At 36.5% G+C, this 14,414-nt stretch overlaps 2 protein-coding genes across 2 annotated transcripts; one reads left to right on the top strand and one right to left on the bottom strand.

Moving 5' to 3' along the window:
• Positions 1-881: 881 nt before the first annotated feature.
• phkg1b (phosphorylase kinase, gamma 1b (muscle)) lies at positions 882-6,702 on the bottom strand. Its single transcript, XM_053479011.1, is given in 13 exon segments — positions 882-1,090; positions 1,093-1,138; positions 1,186-1,331; positions 1,334-1,355; positions 2,895-3,096; positions 3,098-3,134; positions 3,276-3,367; positions 3,369-3,443; positions 3,915-3,980; positions 4,304-4,382; positions 6,230-6,282; positions 6,284-6,425; positions 6,630-6,702. Coding segments are annotated over 13 exon segments (1,242 nt in total).
• Positions 6,703-7,960: 1,258 nt separating this feature from the next.
• bicdl2l (bicaudal-D-related protein 2-like) lies at positions 7,961-14,081 on the top strand. Its single transcript, XM_053478939.1, has 6 exons — positions 7,961-8,518; positions 9,758-9,880; positions 11,238-11,393; positions 11,880-11,959; positions 12,103-12,223; positions 13,515-14,081. The coding sequence occupies exons 1-6, from the start codon at positions 8,108-8,110 to the stop codon at positions 13,833-13,835; spliced, it is 1,212 nt and encodes a 403-aa protein (XP_053334914.1). The 5' UTR covers positions 7,961-8,107; the 3' UTR covers positions 13,836-14,081.
• Positions 14,082-14,414: the final 333 nt, after the last annotated feature.

Raw genomic sequence — 14,414 nt, 5'->3', positions numbered from 1 at the left:
TGCCCACCCACCCCTTCAAACAGTCAAAGCACCCTACTCCTGAATAAGCCGCACGGGTTGACACCTCATTCATGGGTCTACGACGAACGGTGCGGCACTAGTAATTTTTTTTAATTCCCATTATAAGTCAATGGGCAAAGTCACCAAATTCCCCATTCAAATTCTATGGGGCAACTTTGGGGACCTCTCCTGCCCCGGGGGTCAAACTTATCCCCCTGTGCCGGGTATCTTCTGACACAGGCTGCAAACCTCTTCAAATGTGGTAAATCTGACGTCTCTACAAAATTCACTCTCTGCGCTATAATTCGTCAAAGTTGGTCTCAATGTTAAGTCAATGGGATTTTTAGGGCGGCAATTAACCGCCCACCCCTTAGAAAAGTCATAGCACCCCATTCCCGTATAAGCCGCACGATTTGACACCTCACTCATTGGTCTATGAAAAACGGTGCGGGACTGGTTACGCGCCAAACTTTTGTACGGAAGAATTTTGCAAGATAACAATAGTGATGCTTTGCAAGCACCACTAATAAATTGTCGGTAATTTGTGAGGCAGTGCCCTCTAGTGGCTGAGAGACAAACTTCAACTCTCATGAACCTAACCTTTGAATTTGCAGAATTTGTTTGTTTTTTTAACTCATGGTGAGGAACAAATTTATTTTCAGAACATTATGTAAGTATTTACAATAATATTTGATTATTCATTAGAACTTATTCTAATCCTGACTTTTCCACTGACACATTAGGTTCACATCAACATTTGCTTGCTACTTGTTTTTAAGGTTATTAAGGTTTGAATGAAATGAAAAAGACATTACTCTTGTTTAATGCTTTATAGGATGAATTATTCTGTAGTGACCTTTTTGCAGTCATGTGATACAGTCTCACAGGGTCCTCACGGACGTCTCGCTCTTCTCATCAGCAATAGACAGCAGGATGAATTTGGGAGTGTTCTCAAATAGAGCTGCTCTATTTTGAGTCTGTCCTTTCTTCACCCAGTGACCGAAGATCTTAAAGGCACAGACATTGATTATCTGTAGTGGTTTGATGGCAAAAGGGTCACTGTAATTTACTTCCATAGTTAGTTGCATAGATAGTTGCAGTAGATGCACATGGTGGCCAGTATGTTGAGGCAGATAACCTGGGAAATAATACACTTATTCATACTTACTTACTCTGCAGTTGAACAGTTAGTCAAAACAACAACATTGGGGAAAAATGGAAACAAATCAGCTTTATGCTTTTATAGTAAATTTCCTGTAAGTGTTCTGCTCCATCATACTGCTCGAGGAAAAAGTGGCTTAGAGGATCTTTGCTTGTGTAGTGTTTTTTCGATCCATCACCAGTAACCTGGACATCTAAAAAAACACTATGTTGCACAGACTGCTTACAACCTGTTACAACAATTGTCTTTCCACAAGTGTGTTTCCACATTATTTATATTCCCTGAATTTAGGTCTGATAAGCTATTTCAGCTGATTTAATTTATGTACATGCATGTGAGTGGGTCATCTATTCCATTCATAAAATTTGAAAAGCATGGTAATGTTAAGCGCTGCTACAAATCAAAACCTATCCCTGTGAATGACCTTATACTGTTTGTACACAGTATATATCCATTTACTCTTCATTAATTGTTGTCTGCCATTCAGTTGAGTTAGTTGCTTATCTGGGCCTTTGTAACCAAGGAATTTTTAAAGGAACTGAACAGTCATACGTTTTAGTTTACCACTCCTGATTATGGGGAACTAAAATTTCCACAATTACACAATTCCTTAGCAAGTTCCTATTATGCATTGGCAGTGCACTGCAAATACACTGGTTAAATAACAGAAGTGACAATTGTGCAATAAAACTCTTGCATATACTCAGACAAAAAAAAAAAGACCTTGCTCATTTGAGGCTGTGTTTAAGGGATCTCTTTAATTACTTTCCAGACCAAATTTTCTATTTTATTGGCCCCTTAATACTCTGGGCCTTTCAAGTAGCACAAGGGAATTTTTTTTGCACTGTTGTTTGGGATGTTATGAGTTACCCGAGTTACCTTTTATGAGAGAAACCTAATGATGCCACAGCCATGCATGACAAGAGGAAGTCTAAAGGGCACAGTTGGCAATGATGTCTAGGTTTGAGTGGTAGCATGCTCTCTCTTTCCCTAGCAATCGCAGGGACACTAAATAGGTGTATCTCAGGTATATGTGAGCTCATGTATGTGAAAGATTGTGGATAGCCACTGAATTATTCTCATTATAAGGGCAACAAAGCTAAAGTGTAGCCTGTCCAGGTTAGAGTTACTCAGACCTGCTCTTGGACCCAGGCCTGGGTGGTGGTATCTGGTGGCTGTACCACCCAAATCATCAAGTCAGGCTCAGCCCGAAATGGTCAGCTAGAACCATTATGTGGGGTTCGTCACCTGTAAGAGGTTGGCTGAAGGTCGAGTGCAATACCAGCTGGGTAACTGAAATAAGGTGTGCTGTCTTCAGTGGACTAGAAATTTGCAATAGGAACTAGCTTTGTGAAATAAATAAATAAAAAAATCACTTTACTGGTAATATATGAGGTAAACGATATGCACTTGTCCCACCTCACATATTGAGTATTTTTATCTCCAGTTAAGTGACATAACATTTACTAGAAGCCAAATTCCTATGAGAATCTTACCTTAAAGTGAGATTTCTTGTTCCCACTGCAAAGGTCCAGTTCACTGAAGATCATGTTGTGTGTTTTAGTGGCTCTACTCCAATGGAATTGTAGCTTTTTTCCGGGAAGATTTCCCTGAAAATCTTCCTAAAAATGTTTCTGTAAACATTGAAAAAATGCCTAGTAGACCAAAACCATCCAGATCCTTAACTGATTATTTTATTATACAGACCTGTCACTGAGGTACTAAGGCATACAAAGTATTTCATAGTGTCTGAGCGGTCGTCCCATTCTGGAGACCTAAAGCCATATTTCCCAGCTAGGATCATTCAAAGCATCAGCATCTGCTTTCTGTTCCAGAATGCCACAGCTCCAACTAAAAGAGAAGACAATGAGATAACAAAATTTTCAAAATCTTTATCTAGATAGCCGGCATGATTGGGCTCCTTGAAGCACTTTAATTTCACCAGCTAAGAAACCTTGTGTTCCACAAACCTCTGAGGGCAGGTATGTAATTTTTTACACCCCATAAGGTGCCTATTACATCCACTAAACATTACAACTGCCCTTTTATAGCCTATTTTCGAATGAGAATATAAGTACAAGCTTAATATCCCAGTTAGTGTAAGAGGAATGACTACAGAATGACTCAGCATTCAGCACATGCCCTGGTTCTATCTGGAGGGAGAAGCCAAAGTCAGTCAACTTAACTGTCATGTCGTCATCAAACTGGCTTTAGGTGTCTGTGGATTATGTTGTGACTATGAAGAAATTCTACCACCTCCAGGAGAGCATGCATGATCTTTCTGTTTCAGAACAAGGCATTTAATGAGGACTCATATGTGTGGTTATAGGTTTGGCTGTTATTTTCTGTAATGATTCATGATTCACTGTAATGTGTTAAGAGTATTAAAGCTGCAATATTTAAGCTGCTGTTGCATGACAACGTAATGCCAACGGCAATTTAAACAGCATGGTTTACAGTATTTCACTGACAGACTTAAACAATCCTAAACCTCATCTGTAGGCATGTGTGAAATTATCGAGGATGATGTCTCTTATTCCTGAATAGTAGTTTAGGAGGGAAAGACTTTGGGTAAAATCAGCAAAATATGCGAATTCAAGCCACATTCCACCTCCTTATGAGGTAAAGTAAGTGTTTGTGTATATGTACAGTATGTGTCTGTGTGTAAAGCCAGTATTTTAACAATATTTCAGATTTCATTAAGTTTACTGCATTGTCCTAATTACTTTATTAAAATTTGAGAGAGCAAAACAGGTTCTGACCTTATCTTTTTTCACTCAGTGTCACTTTCTCTGTGATGTAATTGTCAAAGAATGTAAAGTGAAAGACAATAAAGCGTTTATAATATAGTTAATTATAGTTATAACTACATAATTAATTCAGGGTATTCAATAACCGGATATACCTTATAAGATGTGATGCACAGTGTTTGTGATATCGCTGGAAGGGAATAAGTGGAAGCTGTGCTAAGAAACAGTAACTAGATCTGTTTGTGCTATTTGTGGCTAAGGACAAATGAGAATAGATCTGGGTGCTTAACACAAAGAAAAAGGGAACAAGATAGGATTTATATAAAAGTTTAGTTGTTTATTAAATTAAGCGTTTGTCCTACAGCTGGTATCATTTTTAAATCAGTTAAGACCAAAAGTGACAAGGTCACCTTAAAACAAGATAAAGAAGAAATCTTTAGACAAACCACACTCAAAAATTAACACATCCTCTTGTTAGTGACACCTCATATAATTCATTCTTTCTCTATACTGCTTATCTGGAAGAAAAGAAGGGAAATGTACCAAGCACTGGAAGAACATGCAAACTCCATGGACGTTGACTCGAACTCTTAACTCTGGATGTAACAAGGCCACAGTACTAACCACTACGCTATCTTTTCACCGACACCTGATATTAGGATTGTTAAGGCAAACAGTGCAAATAAAAAAATAATAAGTATGAGTTTATTTTGAAGAAGAGACCTATTGAAAACAGGACAGTCGCCATGATCACAGCACCAGTTCTTGGGCTACAGTATTAGAGATTATCCACTAAAGCAAGGGTGAGTCTTGTGCGTAAACAGTTTTTGTAAAGTGCTAATATTAATTATATCTACATGTATGCAGTTAGATGTAAGCAAAGGTCAAGTATGAGGCTGTTTAAATAGATAAACTCTCAGCATGCTCCTTGGTTGCCACAGCAACAATACACAGAAATACTGAAGTGTTTTTCAGAGGTGAAATTCAGATATTACCTGAGGTATCACCTTAGGTCACAGGTAAACAGCAATAATAATAATAATAATAATAATAAATAAATAAATAAATATATGTGTGTGTGTGTGTGTGTGTGTGTGTGTGTGTCTTGAACTTAAATCTTGGACAACTGTCTTTCAGTTGTATTTTAGGAAAGAAATAGAAAGTAGTTCTGCTTTTATAAAAATCCAGTCATCCAGCCAAAGTAATAATTTAGTTTTAATTGCTATTAAATGAAGTGTAATTTTCGGTTTGACTAAAAGCAACTAATATGTGATCTACCAGCTAAATATTGTAATTATTCTGAGCTATTGGGATAAACAACGCTCTGTAGTTGGTGATGGCTGTCAATGAGTTTATGGGAAAAATTCTATTCAATTCCAACTTGGAGTTAACAAGTTTTAAAGCAATATTATCTGGCAGTTGAGTCATGCCACTGGACATTATTCTGTCAACTGGACTTCTTGTTCGGTATAAACGTTTTACTACTTATCCAAGTAGCTTCTTTAATCCAGATGACGTGATTCAACTTCCAGATAACCTCACCTGGATGACTGAGAATCTTCACAGAAATATGTGATCATATGATGTGATGTGTGAAATATGTGAAAAATATCAATTATTCATACAGTATGGTGCAATTATTAGTAAGTATTCCAGTGTAGTCAAAACAACACAAAGTCTTTTCTAAATAATCTACCACTGTCTATGAGGTAAATGCTAATATCCGTGACAAATTTGTTCTGTTTTCACCTTTAAATGTTTCATATAAAAGACTGAACAGCTAAATGCTAGCATGTTTTTAGCAGTTAGCTAGCAACCATGTACTTAAAGTTTTTACAAACTACAAAGTGAGGGAAATTGTGTCTTCACCTTTGCATATCATAAGAAAAACATTTAGAAACATGGATTTGAACATACTAAGTGCATAAGCTAGCTATTTTTCTGAGGTAGTGCATGATTTTACTAGCTAGCATGTAGCTCTTGTGTCCTTTATACAGCCAGTATAATTGCACAGTGACACTGGAAAGAAAACAAAGCTTTTATAAATGATATGGTACTTTATTATGAAAAGACACCGTCTAATTCAAATAGTGTAATTACACATAGCACCATCCCTTAATTGACCCTTCATACATTCCCTTATATTAAAAAAAGAAAGGAAAAAAAGCCACAAGTGTCTACTTGCAAACTCTGGAATACTGCAAGAATGGGACATTGATATGGAATCCTCATGAGCTGGGCCCATTTTGAATGTCGCAATGTACCTAATATTTTCTTAAACTATGTACAATAAATAATGAAATTTGTTTGTTCATACCTATGTTCTTCTGTCTGGAGACTTTACAAAGCAGTTTACTTTCCTTCACTGTCCTCTTGAATCTCTTCTATCTCCTGAGCTGTCATTTTATCTGATGGTATGATGTCTATAATCTTTACAGCATATTTCTGGCCAGTTTTCTTCTCCACACAACAGCAGACCACACTACTTACACCTCTGAAGGTAACAGTAAATTCTAGGAGTTAAAACTAGACATTTTATCATTCCTTTTTTATTTTAATCCCATATTATATTTCATATGCCCTTATCCAGAGGCACAATTTTTTCTCATTATACATCTGAGCAGTTGAGGGTTGAGGGCCTTGCTAAAGGGTGGTGGAGGGGTTTAAACATGGGACCTTCTGGAACCATTAAGCTACCTCTGCCCAGAAACACTTACGTTCCCAGGGTCCATATTTATCAAAGAACTCTTCTCCACCCACCCGCTCTGGATTCTGGTCCTCTTTGGTCATCATGAAGATTCAGAGAGGCTGATCTGATTTAACTGGGAAATTATAAATGTTAGTACTATTGATTACATTCCATACAAGGTCCTGTTAGTAGTTACCATCTCTGAAATTGTTGGGAAATGCTGTATTATACAGTACAATGAATGAGACACTCCTAGACATTTAGATATTCTAAATAAGAAAATAATCCACTTTTTGATGGTAACAGCTGCTCCACTTTGTTTTGGCAACATTACACCAGCCTTTTATGATTAAGACTTAATTACTTGTCACATGTACCTTACAGCATAGTTTTTTTTTTTTTTTTTTTTTTTTTTGCATGTCCCAGTTAGCAAGATTTGATCAGACTACAGGGCCAGCCAGGATACTGCATCTCTGTAGTAAATGAGGTTAAGGGCCTTGCACAAGGACTCAGTGGTGGTAGATTAGTGGTGCTGGGGGCTTGAACACCCAACCTTCTGATCAGTAACCTAGAGCCATATTAATTTGAGCCACCACCGTCTAGCGCATAACACTGATTACTCTCCTATAACAGAAAATCTTTTACTATTCACTTTAATACTCTGAAAATGTAATATGCCATAACATAAATTTTGTTAAACGTATTCTTTTATAAACCTTTTTGTAAACCTATGCATTACATCCACCCAACTTCAAACAAACCACACATACATTTTATAAATCATACACACTGGAAAATACACTGTTGAAAAAATGTCCTGCTAACCTAAAATGAAATTATTTACCTACATAACATGATTCCTGTTATTTCCCAGGAATAGAATGACTGCCTTTAAAAAGAAATGCTAGAAATGAATGGATGGATGTTGTTCATCCCTTCCTGTTTGTTGTTCTTTTTAATAGTCTCTGTGCTTTACACTTACACCTGCAGTGGCAAAGAAATGGATTACTATAAATAAGCTGACGTCGTTATTAAAATTTAGGATTAGCTAGGAAAACATTCATCCATGATCAATTAGGTCAGTACTTCAAAAATGGGGACATAAAAGAAAGTCTGCTTTCATATTATTTTTACTACAGTAAGTAGAATGCAGCACGAAAGCTTCTTCGACAAAACAAACTTGGCATATCTAATATATGGTATGCCTATCCCACTGTCATAAATGTGTTTATGTATGTGTATCTTGGCTACAGTCCTTATTACGTCAAGCAGATGAGATAGCCTTTGTCCCTAAGGCACAGGTGTGATTCTTTTGTATCAGGTGAGCTTTGATAATACATGTGCTGTTCTTCATGTGGGATGAGTGCTGAAAGTGCATGTGCTATTTATGTCAAGAGCTGGAATAACAAGTTTGCTCTCTCACTCTGTTTTTGTGGTGCCACCCATTCAAGTTACGTCTTGCTTGCTTAGGTAGAAGCATTCGTCTGTGGTAACTTCTCAGAGTTAATGGAGAGCTTCAAGCCGTATTATTTAACTCATCTGACAGAAGAAATACCAGCTGCTTTCCGAGATCCAGTTAAGTCATCTCATCCTGTTGGAGATATGCATGAAACCAGTAGGGATGGTCTAGGGGGAGGTCATGTTTCTGCGATACAGGATGAAGCAAGCGTTCCAGGTACAAACACAGAACTGTTGAGGCCAGCTCCATCCACGCTTAACGAGAGAGATGAACAGCTAGAAGGCAGTAATAATAGCAGTGTGATGGAGCAAACTAATGGAATAGAACAACTGAGCCTGGAGTCAAAAGATCAATCTTTAAGCAAGCCTATTCGGGCGTACTTAGATGAAGGTCTGCCGGATCTGCTCAGGAGTGGGAGTCCTCTCCGGAGAAGAGTATCAAGCCCAATGTCAGACACGGTGAGACATTTAAGTATACAATTCCCTTCCCTTATAACATATATTGTATAATAGTTGATGTTATGATGTTATAATACAAGATGTTAAGCCATCAGGGTGAACCTAAGCTAAAAAGGATTTACGTTTTATTTCTTTTCATTATGCAAATTCATGTTGAATATAATGGAAGAATTACCCTAAGAATTTATCTGTGCTGCAAACTGAGACTTTTTTATAGCCCAATATAAGATGCACCAAAGTTTGCACCCATTGTTGCTCAACACAATGGCTGGTAACATTATAACATTATTGGTACTGTAGTCATATTTTATAAGCTTGTATAAAAGGGAGTGATAGGTTTAGACTTCATTCAAAGTATGATTGGGTCATAGGAAAGAGTCCAGACCCTTATGTTTATCATTAAAACTCTTCATACAACTTGAATATTGGTTATAGTTGAAAATTTGCAAGTGGATCATACAGTAGTTAAAAAAAAACAGTACATTAAAAAGACATCCATGTTAACACCTGATTTGTATGGCTACTTAATTTATCTTTTCATTACTGTACCTGTATGATGTCAGACCGATATGATAAAATTGTTTATAACACGAAAGCACCTATGTTTATATTATATGTGCCAAGAATACTGTAACATATCCATGCCTGGAAGGTGGTGTAGATTTGTACCATTGTACCATTGCCTAAAGGCTAATGCTGCTAATAAGGTAAATTACTGTATGCTGTTACATTCTGGTATGTATTGGGATATGTTGCAAAATTGGACACAATTTGTAAAATTTTCCAAAAACATTATTAATGTTAAAGTATGAGTGTGATGACTACATAAAAAATATACAAATGCAGCGAACCCGCACCATTCCACTTCTTAGTTTTGTTCTTGATCCTATCTAGCCAGCCTAGTTTTGGTATGGGTCATGTGGGCTCACCTCAACGTAAGCAAAGTTACGCAATTTAAGGAAATGCTTAGTTTTTCTCACCTGGAATAACAAGATTCCGCATGATGAATGTGGACGTGCTGGGTTTCAGGTGACATCATTTATCACATGAAAAGCCTCCTTGCACTGTAATTAGGTCTACATTAGGTTGAGAATAGGCATTTGTGAGGATAGTGTGCATCCTATGGTCTTATCATCTGTTTGAATATAACAAAATGAAAGCAGATTCTACAGATAAAGAAACAGAAAATTCCAGCGTACGGGCGTTTGTTGACTTGCTTTGTGTGTTTTTGCACCGCAGTTAAAGCAGATGCGCCGGGACGTGGAACTTTCTCGGCGTAGGAGTATAAGACTGAAGGCTCAAGTGGATAAACTTCAGGAGCAGAGTCAAGATGGGCTTGTCTGGAGTCAGCACAGAGAACGGGTGAGTCAGTCAAGTCCTTAAAACAATTATTTACTCAAACCTAAAAAAAAATCAACTTTTATGAATATTCAAATGAAAGAAGCCCTAAACACACATTCACTCTTTACCTCATAGAATGGTATAATGTGGCCTGCATTTACATTCTGTAAGTGGTATCATGCATATTTCATGATGCAGTATCTTATCTGTTAAATGTTCAACATTGTTTTACATTAGATTTTCAAGTAAAATTCAGTGTTTTAATGACATTTACAATCTTTTTGAAAATATTATCAAGATAATAAGAATAATTTATTTCATGCAATGAAGATTGTTACTATACAACAAGCAAAATTTAGTATAAAGTCCTTTCTTCCTAAAAAAACATGCTAGATCCGGACGGACACACACTCCAATAGTACTCTGCAGTACTCTGGTGTCACTTGCTGAATCTCTGCATGCTTGATTGCTTCCTGAAGATCATGTACAGAAATTTGACACACAATTAGACAAACAAGAACATTTAATTAATGGTTTGTTCCAACCATTAATGAAACCAGATTAATCTAATTTACACAACTTTTTAGTCTGGTAGACTTAAACTAACTAGCTGAACTCGTTTTCTGTGCAGGAAGCACTATAATACATAATGTTGTCTTAATATTAGCAACAACCACTGTACGTACACATGTCAACTTTTGCATTACTCTCACATTGATTTTGTCTCACCAAACTTGTCACGCATTCCCACCTGACAGCTTCTTTTAAAACGAGTGAAGCCAGGCAACCAAATGTTTTTGACCTGTTGCACATGTTGCATCATAGGGCAGTGTAACACCAAACAAAAAAAATGCTGCCTACCCCCTTCTGCAAATGCAGGCTTCCTGGCACCCACAAATGGCTAGTATTGCTGTGATTGACAGGTTAGAGAGAGAGTATGCCATCCCTCCCAACCAGAAAGCATGGCCAATTTACATCACTCTCTCGGACTCCTGGCTGTGGATGACTGCGGAATTGTAGAGATTTGAAAAGGAGTACCGATGATAGCACAAACGAGTGTGCTAAAAGTACAAAGGACCTCAATTTTAACTCAAGTGAATCAAATGAAATAAAAAAATAGTGTTTATTAAAAATATATACATAACCTATATATATATATATATATATATATATATATATATATATATAATTCCCATATGCATATCATTCCACAGTTTTTTGACTGATGTCATATTTAGAATAGTTATACATGTCATGCTTGGAATTGCTGTCATATTTGTAATAACTAGGGCCATTTTTATTCTTGCATTTTATTTTTACTCTGCTAATTTTCAAGGGATACATTGTACATTTAAAAAAAAATTTTTCTAATCTCTAGGTGACCGAGGAAATTCAGTCCATTGTAAAGCTCCTGATCCCACTGACTGGTTCAGAGACAACAGCAGATTTGCCCTCTGAAAGCAACTCACTGGATAATGCGCTGACTCAGTTGAAGACTGTTGCACGTACACTCGCTCTCAACCACGCATCTCAGGTAAATCTTCACCATCCTTATCATTTTATCTCAATACTCAAACTGGCAGCATGGTGGCGTAGTGGTTAGCCTTGTGGGCTCGCACCTCCGGGGTTGAGTCCCACCTTCAGGCCTATGTTATGTCTGAAGTTTGCATGTTCTGGTGAGTTGGTGGCTTTTCTGGTTGCCAGGTACTCTGGTTTTCTCCTACAGTCCAAAGACATAAAGATGTGGGTAATAGGTGTTTCCAAATTCCTCATAGCATGTGTCCTTATGGACTGGTATGCAATCTTCCAGTCTTCAGGACTTAGGCTTCAGGACTCCCACAGCCCTGTATAGAGGATAGGCAGTATATAGGATGAGTGTGTGAGTGATCTCAAACTTGTCCATTAACCCTAAAATCTAATTTCAAGGTAGCTAGCTTTCAATTACAGGATGATCAAAGTTAGGACTTGTTGAATTTGGTGGACATTTGGATGGAGTACCTAAATTTAATTTCATTCACAGGGAACAGCTAAAAATGGGACGACAGATGATGTCGGTGTATTACAACAAGCTCTACGTGACCGAGATGATGCTCTTGCAAAGTAAGTGTGTCGTTTTTATTGTTAGTGAATGCAAATAAATCATAAATCCCCAGAAACTTCTGGAAATTAATTTTGAAATGCAGTTTTTTTTTTAATAAGTCTGACTCTAACATTTGCACTGTGGCACAAATTGAACCTGATAGGAAAAAAGCCATGGAGACAGAGCTCCTGAAATGCAAGAACGAACTGATGTCACTGAACAATCAGCTCCTGGAGGCGGTGCAGCGACGACTGGAGATGGCTGTCGAGCTGGAGGCCTGGAAGGTGAGTTTAGTGTTCTGTTCAATGTAACATTACATTGAATATATACTGTGTGTGTGTATATATATATATATATATATATATATATATAATCTTTGTGTGTATATATATATATATATATATATATATATATATATATAATCTTTATATATATGTATTATATATATATATATATATAATCTTTATATATATATGTATTTTATATATATATATATATATATATATATATATATATATATATATATATATATATGTATTATATATATATATATATATATATATATATAATCTTTATATATATGTATTTTATATATATATATACAATATATATATTATATATATATATACAATATATATATTTATTTATTTATTTATTTATTTGATAATATATTAAATAGATATTGATATATACTTCTGTATGTCATTTAATAAAAAATGTTATGAACACTTTTTTGTATAGCCCCCATAACAATTTAAGCATAAACCACATAAAATTTAAACACTCAGATACATAATCAGTGTATCAGCATAATATGGGTGTGTTTCATTATTTGAAATTTGTTATTATTAGTTTTCAAAGCATTTGGTGCATTGTCTGATGTGGGTTATTCTACAGGCTTGGTAATTTCTTGTTTGTATAAGAGACAAGTTAATTAATAATTTTTGTTTTTTAAATGCTTTTTGTTGATCTTGCAGGCTAATTTAGTAAGCTTGCATTCCTGACAGTTGGTTTCTAGGAGGGACCATTATTAAAAGTGAATGATAAAGAGTTCAGGTTCTACAACATACCATAAATAGTCCTGAATAGACGTAGGTGAAAGGGTGTGTGTGGGTGTGAGTGTGAGTGTTCTAAACTCCCTCTGTCTTTTTGTCTGCAGTTTAGTAGATGTTTTTAAAGACTTGCTTAATTTATGACTAAATTGAAATTGAAAAGATTGTAAGATTCGATCAGTTATGTAAGTTGCCCTACATAAGGATTTCCGCAAGTGTGTATTAAATCATAAAAACTCACACAAGACCAGAAATAAGGTCACTGGTATGTGTAACTGTGTCTCTGCAGGAGGGCACTCATATAACGCATTTTCACACCTTACACTCCCTATTTAACTCCTCTAACAAACGTGTCTATGTAAATGATCTCCTGTTTTTACAGTATACAGTATGAGCTCACAGTTTGGGGAAAAATCTATTTTGTTTGTTTATGCCTGGGCCAAACAGTCCTACATATTTGTGTATCTAAACATTACTGAAAGTTTACATAATTCTGTACTTTACCTTCATACAATTCTAACAGGATGATGTGCAGACCATCCTTCACCACCAGCTCCTGAGTCAGCAGCAGGCAGAACAGACCCAGAAGAAGTCCAGAGGTTTTGGCGTACTGCGACGCTCCAAACAGCCTAGTCCACTCCAGTCTCCAGTCCTGAGTCGGGCATCTTCTCCTGCCTCTCGTTCCCCTAACACACCTGTGGCCCAGCGCTGGAAAGACAGACTGATACGAGGACGTGCCAGTCAGCCTTCCTCTCCAGTCCTCAGCCAGCCAGAAAGCCCGTTCCAACTGGATTCTTCAGGCAGCAGCAAAGACGATAGTTTCCAATCAGTCTCTCTTGACTAAGCATTACTTAGTTAATTTGTATTATAGACTACACAACTGTCTAAAAAACCTGAAGGTGTCAACTGCTGCTGATTTCTCGTGAGTGTGTTGTTTTGGGAATACAAAATCTATCTACAGATTAGCTTGTGTGTTACTTGGTGCCATATTCCCGTAAACTGCTATGCACAAATTCTTTTGTTGTAAATTATACAGTATATACTTTTTAAATATGTAGAGAATAAAATGACTTTTATCTATAGAAACATTCATTGTGCTGCTGTTGTTGTTGGTCTTTTGGCTGCTCCCGGCAAGGGGTCGGCACAGTGGACCAACTGGTCCACACATACAAGTTTGGCACAGGTTTTACTGGATGTCCTTCCTGACGCACCCCTCTCATTTTAAATGGGCTTGGGACCGACACTGCATCCACCAACCACACTTATTTACACTTTAAAGCATAATATAATATAATATAATATAATATAATATAATATAATATAATATAATATAATATAATATAATATAATATAATATAATATAATATAATATAATATAATATAATATAATATAATATTGTAGCGTTTTTCACCGCTAAGCAGG

Source organism: Clarias gariepinus, chromosome 19 (assembly GCF_024256425.1).
Source record: "Clarias gariepinus isolate MV-2021 ecotype Netherlands chromosome 19, CGAR_prim_01v2, whole genome shotgun sequence".
Classification (NCBI taxonomy): domain Eukaryota; kingdom Metazoa; phylum Chordata; class Actinopteri; order Siluriformes; family Clariidae; genus Clarias; species Clarias gariepinus.
This window is presented reverse-complemented; position numbering and strand designations above follow the sequence as displayed.

What these genes read in the sequence shown, in the direction of transcription:
- bicdl2l (XM_053478939.1), top strand. Translation starts at nt 8,108, where the DNA reads ATGGAGAGCTTCAAGCCGTATTATTTAACTCATCTGACAGAAGAAATA. An exon ending in GGAGTCAGCACAGAGAACGG is followed by an intron (nt 9,881 to 11,237) that starts GTGAGTCAGTCA and finishes TCTAATCTCTAG; the next exon opens with GTGACCGAGGAAATTCAGTC. An exon ending in CTCTCAACCACGCATCTCAG is followed by an intron (nt 11,394 to 11,879) that starts GTAAATCTTCAC and finishes TTTCATTCACAG; the next exon opens with GGAACAGCTAAAAATGGGAC.